At 39.7% G+C, this 22895-nt stretch overlaps 1 protein-coding gene and 1 pseudogene across 2 annotated transcripts in view; both read right to left on the bottom strand.

Moving 5' to 3' along the window:
• Positions 1-4790: 4790 nt before the first annotated feature.
• LOC140512156 (isocitrate dehydrogenase [NADP] cytoplasmic-like) lies at positions 4791-21155 on the bottom strand (annotated as a pseudogene).
• The window catches only part of EDNRA (endothelin receptor type A), an 89060-nt gene continuing 84595 nt past the window's right edge, over positions 18431-22895 (bottom strand). Inside the window, exon 8 of one of the 2 annotated variants that reach the window (XM_072621198.1) lies at positions 18431-21490. In XM_072621198.1, coding sequence (XP_072477299.1) covers positions 21350-21490 — 141 coding nt within the window. In that variant the 3' untranslated portion in view covers positions 18431-21349. The remainder of the gene's footprint in view (positions 21491-22895) is intronic. The other variant, XM_072621199.1, reaches the window with a different exon arrangement.

Here is a 22895-nt window from a genome sequence, read left to right as displayed (position 1 = left end):
GGTTGCTTGCTTTTACAATGACTTACCTCATAAGGTTGTTGTGAAGAAGGTTCTTTGCAAACCTCAAAGTGCTCTATAAATGTGAGTTATGTTGTTCAGTGTAGCCCACATGTGGGCATTATTTATTATGGAATCATCTTATTCCATGGACCAGTATGGTACTGGCCAGGGGATAAATGCCTTAATAAATCAAAGAATAAGCACTTTTTAAACATTTACTATGTGCCAGGCACTGTGCTAAGTATTTGGGACACCAAGAAAAGCAAAAATAATTTTGCTTTCAAGGAGCTTACATTTTATGTGGGACCCAACACACACATAATGAAGGATACATAAGAGCTATAAAGAAGAGACAGAAGGTAAGCTTAGAGGGCAAAAGCATCAATCAGTCCAATTTATTAAGCACCAACTAAGTTCCAGCCACTGTGCATGTGAGATGCTGGAAATATAAAGCAAAAAATAAAACCAGAAGGAGTTTACATTTAATTAGTGGGATTCATCATTTACATTGACAAATCAATACAATATAGTCTGAGGGGAGAGAGAGAGAGAGAGAGAGAGAGAGAGAGAGAGAGAGAGAGAGAGAGAGAGAGAGAGAGAGAGAGAGAGAGAGAGAGAGAGAGAGAGAAAGAGAGAGAAAGAGAGAGAGAGAGAGAGAGAGAAAGAGAGAGAGAGAGAGAGAGAGAGAGAGAGAGAGAGGAGAAAAAGAGAGGCAAAGAGAGAGAGAACAAGAGACACACACACAGAGAAGAGAGAGCAGTAAAGATGAAGGGGCATCAGAGAAGGTGGAATTCCCACCAGTGGTGGCTGGTGACCCTCACTAAGCCTGAAAAAAGGGGAAGGATTCTGAGAGGCAGAGGGGAGGCAGTCAAGCATTCCAGGCAGGTGGGTCAGATTGTATAAAGGGCATGAAATCACATATGGAATGCTAAATTGAGGCATTAGTAAGTTTGACTGGAACATTGAGGGGATGTGTAATTAGCCTGGAAAGGTAGGCTGTAGCCAGAATGTTGGAGAGTTTTATATTTTCAGTCCAGGAGTTTGTGTTTAATTGTCGAGGCAATAGGGAATCTCTGAAAGTGCTTGACCGAGGAAGGGAAATGATCAGATTCAACCTAGGACATTTATTTGGTTGCTCCTCTGACAGTAATCGTCGCAGAAGTGGATGAACCAGGGTACTATGGGAAAGTGGTTTTGTGTTGGGGGATCCTTGATCTCCTACAAGCATAGGGATGCCCCACTCTATTACGCTGCAGAGAGATTCTAGACTCACTCACCTAATGCACAAATCCACAGACAACCCCTTCAGACTCCTGTGAAAATCCTGGCAAATATACTCTGGAGCCGAAGCTTGGAGAACAGAAGGCAGAGCTTGGTGCGCACGCAGGCACCCTTGGAGAATTAGAGTGGTCCCAGTGCTTTCTGCTGGTGCTGGGCACATCTTTGTACAGCCAAGCGTGAGGTTTCCCCAGGACCCTGAAGCTGCAGGAGACTGATTTGGGGGCATTCTGGGTGGAGAGTTAGATCAGGCAGGGCCTTCAAACCCTTGGCTTGAGGAAGCAGCCCTGAGGCGTTCTTGGCCTGTCCACCACAATACACCAGGGACATCTTGAGGACAACTCAGTCCCCAAGAGGCCCCGCCTCCGCCCCATCCAGGCTGAGAAAGCATCTTCCTCTCAGGGAGTTCCAGAAAGGATCCTGCAGGGTCACCAGTGTTCTCAGCCTAGCAGAAGGACAAAGGCCTCAGGTAAAACTAGGCTGAGAAGTCCTGGAAGCCCTTGGAACTGAACACAGGAGTAACCTGTGAGCCCAGCAGCTTACAGAAGGGAGAGGTCCTAGAGCGCTGTGATGAAACAGCCCTGCAGTCCCTTGAAGGTCCGGGACACTACACTCTGCAGGCACCACCAAAACCATTGGGGCATAGAGCTTTATGTTAACTTGAGTGATACCCAGTTGATAAATCTCAAAGAGGATAGCAACCACCCCAAGCCCAGATAAAGAAAGGAACTACAGGAACAGGAATACTTGGAGGAAATGAAACAATACAGAATAGATACAAAATACAGATACAGAATGGAAAGGGTAGAGAGAAAAGAATGGCAAAGAAAATTGACAGCCTAAAGAACTGAATGCCCTGAAAATTAAAATGCACCAGACAAAAACCAGTAACTTAATCATACAAGAAGAAATATCAAAACAAACAACAAATTAAAAAAAATTAAGAAATATAACATGACAAACAACTGACTTAGAAAACAAGTAAAGGAGGGATGACCCAGGAATTACTGGATTCTCTGAAGAATTATGATCAGAAAAGAAGTCTGAATGCCATATTTCAGGAAACTGTAAATGAAAATGAAAATCCTAGAACCAGTGAAAAAAGGAAACGAAAATAGAAACAATCTATCATTCACCCTTAGGGGAATAAACAAGAACAACACAGAACGACAGCCCAATGAGAATCCCTAGGAACATCAGAGCTAAAACCCAGAGCTTCCAGGCCAAAGAAAAATGACTCTAAGCAGTCAAAAGGAGTTCAAATACCAAGGAGCCACAATAAAGACTATGCTAGACTCAGTAGCTGCCACTATAAAGAAGGGTAGAGTTGGGAGTAGGATATTCCAAAAAGCAAGAGACAAAGATCTACAACCAAGGATAACTTATTTGACAAAACGAAATATAATCCTACAGGGGAAAAATTTTATCTTTAATGAAATGGAGGATTTCCATGCATTGGTGATGGGAAGACCAGAATTGAATAGACATTTGGAAATTGGAAATTCAGGAAACAAGAGAAAGGTACACATTTATTTATATAATTGAAAGAGTATATGTGGGGATGAATTGTTTACGCATTATTGAAGGATAAGGAACAAATGTCTTCTTACAACTCTAATATCTTTAAAGGGTCATTAAGAAAAACCTTAAATGATATGGACTGTTTTATTCTGTTTTAATGGTCTTAGAAGAAAGAAAAAGAGAGATGGGTTTATACTGGAAAGAAAAAGAGGAAGAAATGGAGGGAAACCATTATTGCATAACAGAAGTTCATAAGGTGATGAGTATATAACTATGGGTGGGTGGAACAGGTATCCTATGAACCTCACTTTTATCAGAATTGGATAATGGAAGATTGAATATAATTACCCATCCCTCCCACATGCATTGAAAAGGAAAATTATAAGGGATGGGGACTAACAAGGGGTAAGGAAGGTTTCATAGTGGGGGTAGAAAAGTCATAAACAAAGCAATCTTAAATGTTTAAGAAAAGAACATGAAGGGAAGCTTAAAAGGAAAGGAAGAAAGTGTAAAAAGTTGGGATCAGGGACATGGTAAGGAGAAGAGCTATAACGGAGGAAACAGGTTATTTCCCTCAGATCTCAAGTGTCGGGCAAATTCCTTCTCTACTTCCATCTACTTATTTATAGTGAGAACACTTGGGGTAAAGAGAAGGTAAAAGTATAAGAAGATGGAATGGAAAATAATATATAATTATAAATCATAACTGTGAACATGAATGGTATGAATCCAGCCATAAAATGGAAAAGGATAGCAAAAAAGATCAGTAAATAAGATTTGATGATATGTTGTATATAAGAAATGCAAAGTTGTGTGAAATAAGGAGTGGAGGAAATATATTCAACTGAACTAAAAAAGAAAAAAAAAAAAGCAAGGGTACCAAAAATGATTTCAGATAAGACCGTGATGATAGAAAAGATTAAAAAAAGGGCATAAGCAGGGAAATTACATCATGCTTAAAAGTCTCATTGATAGTGAATCAATATCAATACTTCATATATAAGTGCCCTGCAACATAACATTTACATAAAAGAAAAAGGTAATAAAATTGGAAGGGGAAATATGTAGTAAAACTATAATGGTGGAAGACCTTACTATACCCCTTTTATTTTTTTATTTTATTTTTTTTACTAGGACTTAAATTTTAATTCAAAATTACATTACAGTTCAGACAAAGACCAGGGTGAAATTAGTGTTTAACAATAATTCTAAAGCATCACAGTTATACAGAATAAATAAATAAACCTGCAGGGGTTCAAAAATGCGGCTTGTTTTATTGTCCCTGGGAGAAATATGCCATTTTTGATAGCATAATACTTATTGCACCACATAAGGAAAGGAGGGCAACTGTAAGTCACTATTGCTCTTAAAAAAAATCCTAACTCATGTGGGCCCTTTAAAAAAAAAATTACACCTCTAAACATTCAACAAAAGCTCTTTAACAACTGCTAAAGAAGTTTTAACATGCTTTCCTAAAAGTCCTGCTTTTGTTCCTGATTTATAAAGAATTCACTTTATCAAGTCTACTTTTCACATGATGCTTACATCTGCTACTACCAGAACTATCCAGGTCACAAAGCAGGCCAGGAAAGGGGGAGCCTTCAGGCTTTATTTATAACTGATTTTACAACACAGTACCATGGCTGCCGTTTCTCTTTTCATATCAAATACTCTTGATTTTGGTTATCTACATCTGGGGACAAGGAAAAGGGGAAGCGAGAATGATAATAGCAACAAGATCCGTAAGAAAGTAATTCCTTGGCTGCTATATTAAAAAGGTCTCCTGTCACATTAAATGTGGCAAGCCAACTGGAAGCTAACTACAGGAGTTGTATGAAAAAGGCTGTAAACTCATAGAAAAGATAACTTGTCGTCTAGAGAAATTATGAAACTGATTTCATTTAAAACTTGAGTGTCATACAGGAAAATCGTAACCCAAAGAAACTTACTACCCCAATGGGACAGCCTCTTTGTTGAGCAGAGATGATGTATTAAAGTTTGGCCTGAGATAGTTTGGCCTTCAAGTTTTCTCCAAGTTTGTCCATAAACTCAAATGTATTCAGGTAGTTGGATGGCTGCACATTGGGTAAACCTTTAATATAGGCAGCTAAGTCCTTGGTCATGAAACCAGACCTGACGGTCTCAACACAAACTTCTTCCAAAATTTTTGCAAATGTATTGAGCCAATGTTATCCAGTTTAGCTTGGTGAGCTAACCCTCTGGTCCAGGCAAAAATGGAAGCAATTGGGTTGGTGGATGTCTCTAGACCTTTCTAGTGCATGTGATAGTGATGTGTTACCATATCATGGGCTATCTCTGATTCCGCCATCTTGCTGTGTGGGCAGATCAGAACACTAGTCATCATTCCCAGAGACCCATAGCCTTGTGCAGTGGAGTCAGACGCATATCACCATCATAATTTTTACAGGCCTAGATAAAACCTCCCTCTGATTTCAGAGCTTGGGCTAGCATGTCATCAATGAGTCTATGTTCATACCATATCTTTTTGACTTCAAACTGGAAATTGTATTGCTTGTCACATATTTCCTGAAAGATATCTTTAAAACACCCATCATATTTCTTCAGAATAGTGTTTTTGGTACCCATGTACAGAGGCTAGCCTTTACACAGAGCCATTTGGAAGGAACTGTGTGCAAAATCCTTGATTGACTGGTCAAGATTGTATGTTCCCATAGCAACACCATCAAAATCTTCAAAACTATGGACCAAGTATGTCACTGCCTTGCCCCATCACGTGGTGTATAGGTCATTTCCACTTTTCCAGGTCCAGGAACTACAAAATCAGTTGCTCTGTATTGATCCCCATAAGCATGATGGCCTATAATGATGGATTTGACTCAGCCATTCATAAGCGGGGGGGATGTTTCTGCAGATGATCGCTTCCCTGAAGATGGTACCACCCAGGATATTTCAGCTATTTCCATTGGGTGATTTCCACATTTTCCTCAATTTGAACTCCTTGACTCTCTTCTCATCAGGGGTGATGGTAACACACTTGATGCCCACGTTATATTTCTTAATAGTTTCTGCAGCATCAATGGTGCGCTGGCCATCTGTTGCATCATGGTTCTCTATTCATAGCGGTGTAGATCCAAATTCACATATGGTAAAATGAGTTTTTCCTTAATCAGCTCCTAAATGACATGTTGCTTTCAATATATCTGCAGCAGGGTGAGAGCGACAGAGAAGAAGTGCTGGGAGCATGGGCGAGGCAGGTTACTGCTGGTGCCACCTGCCTGAGAGAGCTTGAGGTGAAGACTAACCAGGAGCTCCCTCAAGCCCTCCTCCTCCTCCTCTTCCTCCTCCTCCCCACCCCCTCCCCCTACTGTATGCCTTTTAGACCTAAACAGAGCTAACAAAAAGATAAGCAAGAAAGAAGTTAAGAACAAGTATAGAATTTTAGAAACATTAGAGATGATGTGTATCTGGTAATTACTAATTGGTAAAAGAAAACAATTTATACATTACTCAGATGTGCCTGGAACTTTTACAAAAATTGAGCTATTTATTGAGGCATAAATATTTAACCAAAAATGTAGACAAGCAGAAATAGTAAACATATAATTTGCTGATTATAATGCAACAAAACTATATTCAAGAAAAAGTCCTTAAAGAAAGAATGGGAAAGTAACTGGAGAGTAGCTAATATAATTCCACAGAAATGGTGGGTTTAAGAATAAATTATAAAAATAATAGAAAAGTTCACCAAAGAAAATTACAATAATAGACAACATACCGTAACTTGTGGAGGGGTAGCTAAAGCAATTCTGTGGGGAAAATTTATATCTCTAAACTCTTTTATCGGTAAAACAGAAAGAACAAATCAATAAATGAAACCTGAGATTAAAAAAACTTTAGGGGTGGAGCCAAGATGGCTGAGTAGAAAGACGCACATACACATAGCTCTGAACCCACAACCCATAGAACATCTACAAAGAAGTAACTCACGGCGAATTCTGCACCCAGAGGCCACAGAACGTTGGAGCAAGGGAGATTTCTGTTCTGGAGAGACCTGCAAACCTCTCGCAAAATGTCCTTCGCGCCGTGGACTGGGCACCAGGACTGGGAGCTGAGTACAGCCCTGCCGTGGCCGCGGCACCGGGAGGAACAGATCCGAGCGGGCTTCAGGGACGGAATCTCCAGCAGCCACGCAGGTCCCTCAGGTGACAGGGGTCGGTGAGAGGGTGTCTTTGGCGGGTCAAGAGGGGAGTGGGGTGCCCCCATAACTCAGGCCCCCTCAGGAGGCAACAGCGGAGGTGGGAGCAGACCGGGGCTTGGGGAGCTCCCCAAGCAGGCAGGAGCCCAGATCCATTGTTGAAGGTCTCTGCATAAACTCCCTGAGGGAACGGAGCCCGTGAGGCTGCCCTGCCCGGACCTGAGCACCTAAACTTAATCTCACACTGAATAGCAGCCCTGCCCCCGCCCAAAGCACTGAGGCTGGGAAGCAGCATTTGATTCTCAGACCCCAAGCACAGGCTGGGAGGATCCGGAGGCGAGGTAGGGGTGAGGAGAATATTCAGAGCTCAAGTCACTGGCTGGGAAAATGCCCAGAAAAGGGAAAAAAACCAAGACTATTGAGGGTTACTTTCTTGGTGAGCAGGTTTCTCCTCCCCTCCCTTCTGATGAGGAAGAGCGGTGCTCACCATCAGGGGAAGACATGGAAGTCAGTGCTTCTAAATCCCAGCCCACTCAATGGGATCAGTTCTGGGAAAAGGTCTTAAAGAGCCCAAACAATTTTCAAAATCATGATAGAGAGGTGGAGGAAAAACTGGGAAGAGTAATAAAAGACTTGCAAGCAAAGTATGAACAACAAATCAGCACCCTGCTAAAGAAGACCCCAAAAAATGCAGAAGAAAATAACACCCTGAAAAATAGGCTAACTCAATTGGCAAAGGAGGTTCAAGAAGCCAATGAGGAGAAGAATGCTTTCAAAAGCAGAATTAGCCAAATGGAAAAGGAGATTCAAAAGCTCACTGAAGAAAATAGTTCTTTCAAAATTAGAATGGAACAGATGGAGGCTAATGACTTTATGAGAAACCAAGAAATCACAAAACAAAACCAAAAGAATGAAAAAATGGAAGAAAATGTGAAATATCTCATTGGAAAAACAACTGACCTGGAGAATAAATCCAGGAGAGACAATTTAAAAATTATGGGACTACCTGAAAGCCAGGATCAAAAAAAGAGCCTAGACATCATCTTTCATGAAATTATCAAGGAAAACTGCCCTGAGATTCTAGAACCAGAGGGCAAAATAAGTATTCAAGGAATCCACAGATCACCGCCTGAAAGAGATCCCAAAAGAGAAACTCCTAGGAACATTGTGGCCAAATTCCAGAGTTCCCAGGTCAAGGAGAAACTATTGCAAGCAGCTAGAAAGAAACAATTCAAGTATTGTGGAAATACAATCAGGATGACACAAGATGTAGCAGCTTCTACATTAAGGGATAGAAGGGCATGGAATAGGATATTCCAGAAGTCAAAGGAACTAGGACTAAAACCAAGAATCACCTACCCAGAAAAACTGAATATAATACTTCAGGGGAAAAATTGGTCTTTCAATGAAATAGAGGACTTTCAAGCATTCTTGATGAAAAGACCAGAGCTGAAAAGAAAATTTGACTTTCAAACACAAGAATGAAGAGAAGCATGAAAAAGTAAATAGCAAAGAGAAGTCATAAGGGACTTTACAAAAGTTGAACTGTTTACATTCCTACATGGAAAGACAATATTTGTAACTCTTGAAACTTTTTTCAGTATCTGGGTAGTTGGTGGGATAACACACACACACATGCACACGCACACGCTCACACACATAGAGACAGAGTGCACAGAGTGAACTGAAGAGGAGGGGATCATATCTTAAAAAAAAAAATGAAATCAAGCAGTGAGAGAGAAATATATTGGGAGGAGAAAGGGAGAAATGGAATGGGGCAAATTATCGCTCATAAAAGAGGCAAGCAAAAGACTTTTTAGTGAAGGGAAAAAGAGGGGAGGTGAGAGAAAAACATGAAGTTTACTCTCATCACATTCCACTAAAGGAAGGAATAAAATGCACAGTCATTTTGGTATGAAAACCTATCTTACAATACAGGAAAGTGGGGGATAAGGGGATAAGCAGGGTGAGGGGGATGATGGAAGGGAGGGCATGGGGAGGAGGGAGCAATTTGAGGTCAACACTCATGGGGAGGGATAGGATCAAAAGAGAGAACAGAAGTAATGGGGGACAGGATAGGATGGAGGGAAATATAATTAGTTCTTACACAACACTACTATTGTGGAAGTCATTTGCAAAACTACACAGATCTGGCCTATATTGAATAGCTTGCCTTCCAAAGGGAAGGGGTGGGGAGGGAGGGAGGGCAGATTGGCAGACAGGGGCAATTAGAACTCTTGGTGTTTTGGGGTGGGGGGGAGGGGACAAAAGGGGAGAAAATGTGGAACCCAAAATTTTGTGAAAATGAATGTTAAAAGTTAAATAAATTAATAAAAAAAAACTTTAACAGCAATAATTTAAAGTCTTCAACTAAATGACAAAATAGAAATTCTGAGAATTAAAGGAGAGATTAATAAGATTTAAGGCAAAAAAATCCTTCGAATTGATAAATAAAAGTGGATCTGATTTAGAAGAAACTGACAAAATAAATAAACAGTTGACTAATTTGATGAAAAGAGATACAATTATGCAAATCAAAAATTTAAAAGGAGAACTTATTACTAAAAATTTAAGAGGAAATGAAGGATATTATTATAAATTGTTTTGCCCAGCTATACACTAGCAAACCTGATACCTTAGAGGAAACAGATTAATACTTTCAAAAAAACATAAAATGTCAAGATTAACAAAAGAAGAAATAACCAATTTAAATAACCTAATAGCAGAAAAAGAAATGGGAAAAGCCGTAATCAACTCCCAAAGGAAAAGAAAATAAGCCCTTCAGGTCCAGATGTATTCACAAGTGATTTCTATCAACTGTTCAAAGAATAAGTAATTCTAACTAAGCTAACAATAAAGAAATAAGTACTATTCTACTTCTAAGGCTACAAATGTGGTCTGGATACCTAAACCAAGGGGAGGCAGAAGAAAATATAAACAGACTCCAGACCAAAATCCCTAATGGGCACTGAGACCAAAATTTTAAATAAAATATTAGCAAGTGATTCATAACAACATATTAGAAAGATTATACACTATCACCAGGTTGGGCTTAAACAAGGAAAACTGGGCTAGTTCAATTTAAGGAACATTATAAGAAGTCATGTTAATATAAATAATAGAAAAATTATATCAATAGATGCCAAAAAAGTTTTTGACAAAATCTAACTCATATTTATAAAACACTCCAGTAATAATTGAAATAAGTGGACCTTTTATTAATGTAGAAAATAAAATTTGTGGAAATGAAGAGCAAACATTATATGTAATGGAGAAGTGTTAGAGCCCTTTGCAATAAGATCAGAGGTAAAGCAAGATAGTCATTATCACCATTGCTATTTAACTTAATTTTAAAAATGTTAGTTATATGGGACAGAGCCAAGATGGTGGAGTAGAAAGACACAAAAATGCAGGCTCTTCCCACATAGCCCATAAAATACTTGTAGAGGGGGATTCTCAACAAATTTTGGAGCAGCAGAAGTGGAGAACAACAGAGTGGAGGAGATTGCCAGCCCAGGGTGACCTGAAAGGCCCACAGGAAACGTGTATTGTCTCTTGCACTGGATGCAGAATGGAGCCCAGCCTTGGCCGCACAGCGAGGCTCACAAATAGCCCTCGGGGGGCAGAATCTCCAGTCACGGAATCCCCAGTCCCAGTAGCAGTGGGTTCTCAGTTCCCTCAACCCGCAGGCACCAAAGGTCAGTGACTGGGTATTTTCAGCTGGCCAGGAAGGGAGAAGGGCCTTCCTATAGCTCCAGCCTGAGGCAGTGGCTGCAGAGGCCACATTGGGCAGGCAGCAGCAGTTCTCATGGAAGCCCCTACAGAAGCCCACAACCATTGGTGGATAGCAAAAACCCCTGGGGGCACTGAGGAGCTGATTCTTGTGTAGAGGCCCTGAGGCAGCTGGTCTTTGTCTTGAGCTGAATGGTGGCCCTGCCCCCACAGCTTGGCTGAATCCCACCCCCCCAGTGCTGGCTTGGCAGAATTGGAGGTCAGGTGCCTGTGGAGAGGAAATGCTGCTAAGATTCTGGGCACAAAAATCCTTGTACACACTTGATCATGCCACATTGGAGGAACTGAGTCTCACAGATTCCCAGAGTATACCCTACTCTTGACAAAGGACCCCAAAGTCAAGTAACTGGTTGGGAAAATGCCCAAAAAACGGAAAAAAAATAAGACCATAGAAGGATACTTTCTTGGTGAACAGATATCTCCTCCCATCCTTTTGGATGAGGAAGAACAGTGCTTACCATCAGGCAAAGACATAGAATTCAAGGCTTCTGTATCCTAAACATCCAAAATAAATATCCAGTGGGTTCAGGCCATGGAAGAGCTCAAAAAGGATTTTGAAAATCAAGTTAGAGAGGTGGAGGAAAAACTGGGAAGAGAAATGAGAGAGATGCAAGAAAAGCATGAAAAGCAGGTCAACATCCTGCTAAAGGAGATCCAAAAAAATGCTGAAGGAAATAACACCTTGAAAAATAGGCTAATTCAATTGGCAAAAGAGGTTCAAAAAGCCAATGAGGAGAAGAATGCTTTCAAAAGCAGAATTAGCCAAATAGAAAAGGAGGTTCAAAAGCTCACTGAAGAAAACAGTTTTTTAAAAATTAGAATGGAACAGATGGAGGCTAATGACTTTATGAGAAACCAAGAAATCACAAAACAAAACCAAAAGAATGAAAAAATGGAAGATAATGTGAAAGATCTCATTGGAAAAGCAACTGACCTGGAAAATAGATCGAGGAGAGACAATTTAAAAATTATGGGACTACCTGAAAGCCATGATCAAAAAAGAGCCTAGACATCATCTTTCATGAAATTATCAAGGAAAACTGCCCTGAGATTCTAGAACCAGAGGGCAAAATAAGTATTCAAGGAATCCACAGATCACCGCCTGAAAGAGATCCCAAAAGAGAAACTCCTAGGAACATTGTGGCCAAATTCCAGAGTTCCCAGGTCAAGGAGAAACTATTGCAAGCAGCTAGAAAGAAACAATTCAAGTATTGTGGAAATACAATCAGGATGACACAAGATGTAGCAGCTTCTACATTAAGGGATAGAAGGGCATGGAATAGGATATTCCAGAAGTCAAAGGAACTAGGACTAAAACCAAGAATCACCTACTCAGCACAGCTGAGTATAATACTTCAGGGGAAAAATTGGTCTTTCAGTGAAATAGAGGACTTTCAAGCATTCTTGATGAAAAGACCAGAGTTGCAAAGAGAATTTGCCCTTCAAACACAAGAATCAAGAGAAACATGAAAAGGTAAACAGCAAAGAGAAATCATAAGGGACTTACTAAAGTTGAACTGTTTACATTCCTACATGGAAAGACAATATTTGTAACTCTTGAAACTTTTTTCAGTATCTGGGTAGTTGGTGGGATTACACACACACACACACACACACACACACACACACACACACACACAGAGCACAGGGTGAATTGAATAGGATGGGATCATATCTTAAATAAAATGAAATTAAGTGGTGAGAGAGAAATATATTGGGAGGAGAAAGGGAGAAATGGAATGGGGCAAATTATCTCATAAAAGAGGCAAGTAAAAGACTTTTCAGTGGAGGGAAAAAGAGGGGAGGTGAGAGAAAAAACATGAAGCTTACTCTCATCACATTCTACTAAAGGAAGGAATAAAATGCACACTCATTTTGGTATGAAAACCTATCTTACAATACAGGAAAGTGGGGGATAAGGGGATAAGCAGGGTGGGGGGGATGATGGAAGGGAGGGCATGGGGAGGAGGGAGCAATTTGAAGTCAACACTCTTGAGGAGGGACAGGATCAAAAGAGAGAATAGAAGCAATGGGGGGCAGGATAGGATGGAGGGAAATATAGTTAGTCTTACACAACACGACTATTATGGAAGTCATTTGCAAAACTACACAGATATGACCTATATTGAATTGCTTGCCTTCCCAAAGGGAATGGGTGGGGAGGGAGGGATGGGGAGAAGTTAGAACTCAAAGTTTTAGGAACAACTGTTAAGTATTGTTCTTGCAACTAGGAAATAAGAAGTACAGGTAATGGGGTACAGAAAGTTATCTTGCCCTACAGGACAAAAGAGAAGATGGGGATAAGGGAAGGGAGGGATGTTAGAGGAGAGGGCAGATTGGCGATAGAGGCAATTAGAATGCTTGGTGTTTTGGGATGGGGGGAGGGGAGAAATGGGGAGAAAATTTGGAACCCAAAATTTTGTGAAAATGAATGTTGAAAAGTTAAACAAATAAATTTAAAAAAATGTTAGTTATAACAATAAGATAGAAAAAGAAATTAAGGGAGTAACATAGAGAAAACTGATCACTTTTTACAGATGATATGATGGTGTACTTAGAGAACTATGGAGAGCAAACTAAAAATTAATTGAAATGATTAATAACTCCCACAAAGTTGAGGGGATATAAAATAAATCCACATAAATCAGTAGAATCCTAATAAAACCCAGCAAGAAGAGCTAGAGAGACAAAATGTCTTTCAAAATAACAGTAGAAGTTTCAAAATACTTGGGAGTATATATTCCAAGATTCACCAAGGAATAAAGCTAAGTACAAAACAGTCATTGGAGAAATGGACATGCTTAATTAGAGAAACATTAATTTCTCATGGGAAGATCAAGCCAATTTAATAAAATGATAATACTACTTATATTTATTTATTCAGTGCTGACCCAATCACGCTTTTAAAAGATTCCTTTAGAGAGCTAGAAAAAAATAATAAAAATTATATAAAAGGTCAGGAAAGTTAAAGGTAATGATAATGTCAGTATCAAATCTCAAACTGTACTACAAAGCAGTAATCACTAAAATTTTATTTGGTACTGGCTAAAAAATAGATGGAACAGACTTAGATTTATAACATATAGAACCAAACAAACCTAGTGACACAGTGTTGTTAAACTTCATTTTCCTGGGAGAATGTCTCACTATTTGACAAAAAGTGCTGGGATAACTGGATGGTGGTCTGGTAGAAATTAGGTCAAGATCAGCACCTCACATTTTATTTCAAGATAAACTCTAAATGAATACATGACGTAGATATAAAAAGTCAGATCATAAAGTAATAAAAAGAGCAAGGAAGAAATTACATTTTAAATATATGGATAAGGGAAGACTTCATGATTAAGTGAGTGATAGTGAGAATCAAGAAAGATAAAATAGAAAATTTTGATTATATAAAATTGTTTTTGCTCAAACAAATGTAGTAAAAATGAGTTTGGAAACAGATAACAGAGAATAATAATCTTTCCAACAGATTTTTCTTATAAAGCTCTCATTTCCAAGATTCAAGTGAATTGATTCAAATTTAGAATATGATGAGCCATTTCCCGATAGATAGTCAAAGGATGTAAGAGCCAGTTTTTAAAAAAACAAATTCAATCTATCAATAATTATATGTTCCAAATTACTAATAATCACAGAAATGCAAATTATATCAATTTTGAGGTTTCACCTTATACTTGTTACACTGGCTGAGATAGCAACAGAGAAAAAAAAAATCCTGGGAAAACAGGCAGAGTAGCGCATGGTTGGTGGAGCCATGAATTTGTCTCATCGTTCTGAAAAGTAATTTGGACCTTTAGCCAAAAAATTGTCAAATTGTGTATACCCTTTGACTCTGTTGTACTACTACTAGGCCAATACCCCAAAGAAATCAAAGAAAGAGAACATCCACATAAGCAAAAATGTTTATAGCATCTATTTTCAGCTAGTTGTAAAATAAAAACTAAGGTTTTCCTCCTGTTCAAGAATGGCTAACCAAATTGGGGTATTTGAATGTAATGAAATAATACTGTGCCACAAGAAATGATGAAATGGATAATTTTAGAGGAAAGTGGGAAGGCTTTTATGAAATGCTACAGAATGAAGTGAACAGAATTGGGAGAATGCTTTATAGAATGACACCCAACATTACAGAGAAAAACAACTTTGAAAGACTTTAGACTTCTGAGCAACAGACTGATAAACCATGAGGTCAAATGAATGAAGATGAAACATCCTACTGACCTCCTCATAGAGAGAAAATGGACTTAAAATGCAGAAAGGTACGTCTATTTTCCACACATATGGGGACTGATTTTGACAGATTGTGTGGATGTATAAGGAATGAAAAAAAACAAACCTGTCTAGTTCTGGTGATCTGTGTGATCAGGGGACAGATTAATAATGATAATAATAACTTATTACTTGAAATAAAAAAGCAGTATTGGATAGTGGTATGGAAGATGGGAAAGTGACACGGGAGATAGAGTGGAAAGGGATTTTAGAAGTTTGGGAGTCCAATTTGGAAGTTATTCTACTTCTAGGTCCTGAAGTGGGGTAATGGCCTTGTAAGTAAAGCAAAGGCGGGTGGTGATGGTGGTGGTGATAATGGACTCAGGGTATGTTGTAGAGATAGAATTGACAAGAGGTGGCATCTGACTGGAAATGGATAGTGATGAAGGAAGAGGAATTAGGGGTGACTCCAAGGCTACAAACCTTGGAAGAATGGTAGTGGCTTCAAAAGATATAGGGAAGTTTGGAGGAGGTGCAGATTTTGATGGAAAGGTGATGAGTTCAGCTTTGGACAAGGTAAGTGAATTCATGCAAACAACTGGCCTATGAAAGCCTGGATATTACTTGGCATCCTGATTTTGTTTTGAGATAACTTATTTTCTTTCTTCAGTTTAGATGTCCACTATTAAAGTAAATTTAATATTCTACAGGAGTTTTTCTTTAAAACCTTTGGAGTTATCCCTCAATGTCCACAAGGAGGGGATGTTTACATGGGGCCACCGGGATCCCAGATGGGATGCACTTCTGCCTCCTCTTGGAAGCCTTTGTTGACTACCTCAGCACAAATTGACTTATTACTCATTGCTTTCAATCAATCAGCAAACACTTAGTAAATATCTACAATGTAGCACAGGGAAACAAAGACAAGACTGAAACACTCCTTGTCCTCAAGGAGCTTATGTTCTACCAGAGCAAACATCTACATTTATAAGTCGATGCAAAATCACCTGTAATGGGGAAGAGAACAGTAAAGACTTCATGTTAGGATGTTTAGCTTTAGCTGGGTTTTGAAAGAAACAAGGAAATATCAGCAGAAGAGGTGAAGCATAGGGCTCAGTCAGTACAAAGGCCCAGGGTCAGGAGACAGAGAACCATGAATCAGGCACAGCAAGGTTAGCTTGAACTTTCTTACAAACTATATCCTAGTGAAGAACGCTTCATTATGCTTCAGTCTTCCTCTTCTACCCATTAAGCATCATTCCATTACCCTTTTGGTTATCCCAGATTTTGGTTCTTTAAGTATCCTTGTGTTTCCTTATCTGTACTGGGGAGAATATCGCGCCTTTTGTATTTTAGTGTTAGAAATCTAGGGATTGTTCAACATTCCACATTTTCCTAAATGGAATTCAACCTGATCCTCTCCTCCCAAGGCCAGACTCAGGTCATTGTCCACGTCTCACACCTGTCCAAGATGTATATAATTCAGTAGACTAACCATACTACTATACTTTGGGATCTGGGAAATGCATATTTTTAATTCATTTAGGTTTTTCCTGTGTGGATGACTATGCTGATCTCTTAAGTGAATGTATAGTAAGGCCACATGTGACCTTGAGGCTGAAGGTTCCCCATCCCTGCAGTTACACCTGTCCCAATGTGCGTATAAGATGTCTATAGTATTTTGCCAACATAATTTTCATTTGAGAAGTAGAATAAAAGATATCATTAAGGACACATATATGACAGGATGTGGACTAGTCAGGTATCAAGAAAGATAGACTGTATGTGGTACTGGTATCCATCAAATATTGAGAGAATCTGAGGAAAGCCTGCCATGGATTTGTTAGATCTTCTCTGAAAGGCTGAAAGGAAGAAATTCATTATAATTACGTGAACTTGCTTTTCTCTAAGCCTGGAATGTGCTCTGTCCTCACTTGTGGCTCTTAAAATTCTTAGCTTTCTTTGTGACTCAGCTCAGGTGCCACTTCCTGTGAGAAGTCCTTGATCCCCTCTTGTTTCAAGTGCCCTGTACCTCGTCAAATTATCTCATGTTTATTTATCCAGTTATACGTTGTATCCTCTGTTGAATATAAACTCCTGGAGGTCAGGGACTGGTTTTCACTCTTGTTTTTGCATTCTTAGCACTTAGCACAGTATCTTGCTTAAAGCAGAAAATGATTATCAAACTGAAATGAAATGAAAGTATGGCTTGCAACTGTATCCATACCAGTTAGATGACATTGAAGTGATTATCAGTTGTATTTTTGTCAAATATGGGCATAGTGGCCAAAGAACCAGTTCTGGAGACGGGAAACCTTGGGTTCAAGTTCTGCTTTGGATACACATTGACTCTGTGACCATGGGTATGTCACTAGCTCTCGGTCCCCCTGCAACTAGAAGACTAGAAGTTCTGGAGAAGCTGCTGACTTGCCTTGGTAGAGGCTCAGTCAGTACAAAGTTTCTTCATCCAAGAGTTTCCTATGTCAATGAAATCAAAAGGTAAGTCCTATCCTTGTCCTGCTCCTATTCTTGTGCAGTAGAATGTAAGTTCCCCAAGGGCAGGTAGGGTGTCATTTTTATCTTTGTATATCACTACTATCTAGCACAGAGCTTTGCACATGGAAGGTGCGTAACTGTCAGTTTAAGGAATTTGTATTTATCCTGTTCAATGTTTGTTGAGTTGGAAGCAGGAAATATAATTTTGTATAGAACTCTGTTGCCTTCAAGACAAAGGAGCAATTTTCTAAAAAAGATCATAGAGCAATCAACAAGTATTTGTTAAGCCCCTACTATGTGTAAGGCGCTGGAGATATAAAGATAATGAATCAACAGAAATGCTGTAAGGTGGGTGGGGTAAATTTCTCCAGAGAACCACCTGCCCATCACAGAACTCGGAGCACACAAAGGGAACCAGTAACAATGGTAGAGCCTGATGTGACTGACCCTGTGCCTTGACTCCTTGGTTTCAGTTCCCCATCTTGTTCTCTGGTCTTGCCTCATAAAGAACCTCATCCTTGACTTCCTCATTTTTCTTGGGTTGGATTTTCTTTTGCTGACTCAGTTTGCAGAGCACCATTACTCTTTCTGGAATGGCAAGGTCAGAGGCAGGAACTGGAATTCTGATTTGGGAAACACCAAGTAAGCCACTTTGGTTGGAGCAGAGAGTGCAAAGGGGTGTCACGTGGGAAGGAAATCTATAAAGGTAGATCCATAGCCAGACTATGAGAGACTTTAAGTGACCAAGCTGAGGAGTTTGCATTTCTTGTCTGGAAGCAATAGGGAGCCACTGAAGCTTGTATGGTAGAAGAGTGAGACAGATTTGTGTTTTAGCAATATTATTTTGGCAGCTGTGTGTGTGTGTAAAAATGATTGGTGAGGGGAGAGAATAGAAGCCAGGATTTTTTCCTATGGAGAACACAGTAGGAATAATCATCAAAATACCAGCAATACTTGTAGGAATATCTGCTTTATTTGACATTTCTGGGCCACTTCCAATATGGGACCTTGGCATCTGGCTCATTTCTCTAGGGAGTCACCTTGCTGTACAGATATGATAAATACTGTGGAAATTAGCCTCCTCAAAAGCATAATTATTTCCTACTAAGCTTATTGACAATCCACATATTAAAGCTCATGCAGTTACTATTTGATGCCAGAAATGTATGATGTTCTGGATTTATAAAATACATTTCATCTATATGCAAGAAACCAGGTATTTTTTTTACAATTATGATTGTTTAAACAAGATTCTTGTAATACTATAGCTTATGTTTATAGGCGCATGTCATTTGATGTGCTATACCAATAAATGAAGGAATGTGACAGGGTAACACTTGAATATGCAGAGTTTTCTAGCCTCTCAGTTTCAATGGCAGTACCTAGGATAAGTTTTTAGGAGGGGTGGCATCTGGGATTGTATCTAAATGCAGCACCATAAATGAGTTTAGCTCTGTGTCAGCAAAGCAGAGTTACTGGCACTGTCTTCTAGCACTACTTGGCATCTTCAGGAATATATTGGCTTTTTTTTTCTGGTCCAGATGACCTCACCAGGATAGGGAAATCTCTTAATGGAAACTCCATCTATTGTTGCAAATTGTGCCTGTAATATATAGTTATAGGGGAACTTCCTGGACACTGAGAGGATAGGTGACTTGGTCACTCAACCATAATATGCTTGATCTTCCTGACCCCAAGGCTTTCCCTTTATCCATTACACATAGCTGTCTCTCAGTATTGGACAGAGTGGGGTGGCAGCAGGGGGTCATTATAAGATAATACATTCTCATCAATGTAGTACAGGAGGTGGCATGACCCAATATGTTATTTCATAAAAAAAAAAAAAAAGAAAAAAATCATCTTGTTGCCTTGGTGTTATTATCCCAGCCAGTCATCCATTCAGTGTATTGCACCTCCCCTTTGGAATGGCCAGCATGGTCACTAGCTTCGGGATCAAAGAGGCTTCTGATGTTGAATTAATCATCCAGGTTAAATGTCCCCTAAGGTGCTATTCAGGGTCCACGAGGGGGCACTACTCTTGAACAATACTATCAGGTTATGGTTTGGTACACAACTGCATATATCATATGCACACATATGTACATACACAAAGACACATCATGGACATTTAATCTAAAAAAAATTAGCAAAAAAATTCACAAATGGTGTTTCTATGTACACTTGAATGCTCTCCGCTGTGCACAGACTGTAAACATCTGGGAAGTTGTCCAGGTTAAATCACTGGAGGCACTTTGAAATGGTGACCTTGTGAGCAGGTTAACGGAAGAAGGCTTGTGCTTTGGACCGGGATATACAGAAGTCCAGGTTGGCATTTAGGATGACTACATTTCAACCTGGCATGGTAAACCCCATGAATCTCCTAGCAGTCTTCTGTAGCAGAGAGAAGAGGCACTGAAACATAACATGTCTAACGCTCCATGTCTAAGGATGGCCACGGAACAGTCAGTGGCTAAGAACTGGTGCCACTGCTTAGCCAATGTTGAGAATCACTGAAAGTTAAAGCATACATTCAGAGGGAGCAAAAGAAGAGCTGCTAGAGTTTGGATTACTAGACTTTAAAATTAAGAAAAACACCCTCTAATGAAAATGGGATACTTCCTTGCACTTCCTCTTAAGTCAATGACAGTTACTGAAAATTTCAGAAATCGTTTAAGTGCTTTGTTTTTTACTTTTTAGTACATTTTCTTCATTTTGTAGGAGAAATAGATACCCACCCAAAAAAGGAATAGGATTACGGAAAATGACTCCTGAATCCAAAAGTAACTCCAGCATTTAGTAAATGCCTATGGAATTGATTTGGGAATTTATTATGAGTTTCAGTATACCCTTTAGCTTTGAAAGGACCATTCAAAAATTCCCCCAAGAGATTTCTTTAAAAGTCCTTAGACTAATACTTAGACTTATAGCCTGATAGAAGTAGACTGAGAAGCAGGAAGATCTGTGTTCAGAGCCTGCCTCTGATATTTTCTAACTCTTTCATCCTGAGCCTTGGTTTCCTCATCTATAAAATGAGGACCATTATATCTGCAGTAGCTACCTCCTAGGGCCATTCTGGAGTTCAATGGAGTAACATTCATAAAGCACTTTGCAAATTCAAAGCACTAAGTAAATGTCAGTATTGTCGATAGCACATCATCGTACCTTCTGGTGCTTTCAGTCTGAGTTTTAAACGCCTCAGTTTAAGCTGCTTTTAAACGTACATTTTTACAGATTCATCATTGCTTTGAGAAATCTTGCCTTCCCTGACTGCTCACTAAATCTACTGCTTTCTTTGCAAATGTGTGTAGAGCAAGAGCAAATGATTGTGACTATGCTACTAAGATATGTATTAAAAAAAAAGAATACTGGTGTGGACTGACATTTAAAACAAAGATGACTTAAACCCATATTGTGTTTTACAAGAAAAACAAATTTCAACACTCAAGAGGCTAGAGATGCATGATACTGTCCACAGTCCTTTTTTCCATGTCCCTTGCCAGCATTTCATGGTGCCACTTCTCAGCAGACCTCAGCCAGAAGGTGCACCGTATGCCAGTCACATAGGGGGAAAACACTCACTTCCTGCATAAGCAGATGTGTCCCCAGGGGCTAAGAACTCTAAGAGTTCTTTCCAGGTTTCCCCCCAGCACTGCTGAATGTCATCTCTGAGAAGCATGAAGTCAGCTGAAAGCAGTCAGCTTCATAGGACTTAAAAGACATAACCACGTTACTTGATGGCAATTCCCAAGTGCATTCTTCAGGGTAAGGGGCAGGGAAGAATGAGAAAATTGGTAAACTTCCTGGAAAAACATCTGTGGGGACAGTCTTTCTTTCTTCATCAGGTTTGAGGCAATGCTGGTGCTCTGGGAATCAGTTCATGCTGTCCTTGTGGCTGCTCCTGTCTGTGTTGTGGTGATTCTGTTCGTGGGTTTTCCACTGAATACTTGTCCCATTCATAGGTACTGAGGTCATGAGGCTTTTAGACTGGTAGCAGCAACAGCAGAGGCATGACTGGAAAAGAAGAAAGTGTTGAAAAAATGTCATTCTATCAATTAGCTCCCCCAAAGATTCAGTCAGCTATAAACTACAGAATGACACGAGTTGAATCCTCAAAAATTCATCATGTATTTAACAGTAATACAGTAAAAAACGGTCCCTTCCAGTGTCAACAGTTACCCTGTCTTTCCCCTGATTAATTCTTTCCACTCTGCAAAGAACAAAGGAAGACCATGTAGTTTAAGGAGAGAAGGCCGAGCAAACAGACACACTAAGTATGCTCTATTACTTTGGGCAAGTTAGGGTAACGGCTCACCTTTCAGTTTGCTGTTGTAAAGTACCCTTTGAAAACAAAACCGAAAAATAGCTGAACTCTAATGTCAGTATGTTTGTCCTTCGTTGCTGAAGAAGACCATGCCATTAGAGAAATGATGACATGACTTGCACTTGGCTTTGTTTTGAGTGAGGGAGGGCTGTGCAGGTCACCAGCCTCACTTCTCCTCCAGAGCCATCTGAATCCAGTGACCAGATATTGATCAGGATGACTGGAGATGACCCAGGATGAGGCAACTGGGGTTAAGTGACTTGCCCAAGGGCACACAGCTAGTGAGTGCCAACTGTCTGAGGTGAGATTTGAACTCAGGTCCTCCTGACTCCTACACTGGTGCTCTATCCATTGTACTACCTAGCTGCCTCATGATGTCAGTGGACTGCTGATGGTGCATTACCTCCCTCCTCTCTGAAAAGAGACAAGTGAACTAGTCCTGGGGTGAGGAACATACTGTCTGTCAGGCACCATCACTGTTCTGTTGTAGTACTTTAGGGGCAGATAGGAGATGCAATGGATAGGGTGCTGGGTCTAGAGTCAGGAAGACTCATCTTGAGTTCACATCTGGCCTCAGACAGAGTCTGGGAAAATCGCTTAACCCTTTTTACCCCAGTTTCCTCATCTGTAAAATGAACTGGAGAAGGAAATGGCAAACTATTCCAGTAACTTGGCCAAGAAAATCCCAAATGGGGTCACAAAGAGTGGAACAAGACTGAAATGACCAGGCAACAGCAATTGTAGTACTTTGCCACAAGTGAGGGCTGGGCAGAATCACTGGAGATTAAGGATAAAATGCACATAAATAAAACATTTAAACTATTTTAAAAGAATAAAATGGCCATTAGATCAACAGATCAACAAAGTGGGCTGTCCTCCACCTCCTTATCTCCCCAGGATTAATTGATTACCATTTGGCTAGCCATTAATGTTTCTGGTTAATGGACAATTTTATGACTATTATAAATATTGAACAATTTGAGCATCAATTCCAAAGATGTAGCTGATAGAACAAGTGAAATTTTATACTACGGGCTGCTATGTTACTTACCATGCTTTCATACTAAAACCATAATAATTTAATTAAGATGAACT

The sequence above is a fragment of the Notamacropus eugenii genome, chromosome 6 (genome assembly GCF_028372415.1).
Source record: "Notamacropus eugenii isolate mMacEug1 chromosome 6, mMacEug1.pri_v2, whole genome shotgun sequence".
NCBI lineage: Eukaryota > Metazoa > Chordata > Mammalia > Diprotodontia > Macropodidae > Notamacropus > Notamacropus eugenii.
This window is presented reverse-complemented; position numbering and strand designations above follow the sequence as displayed.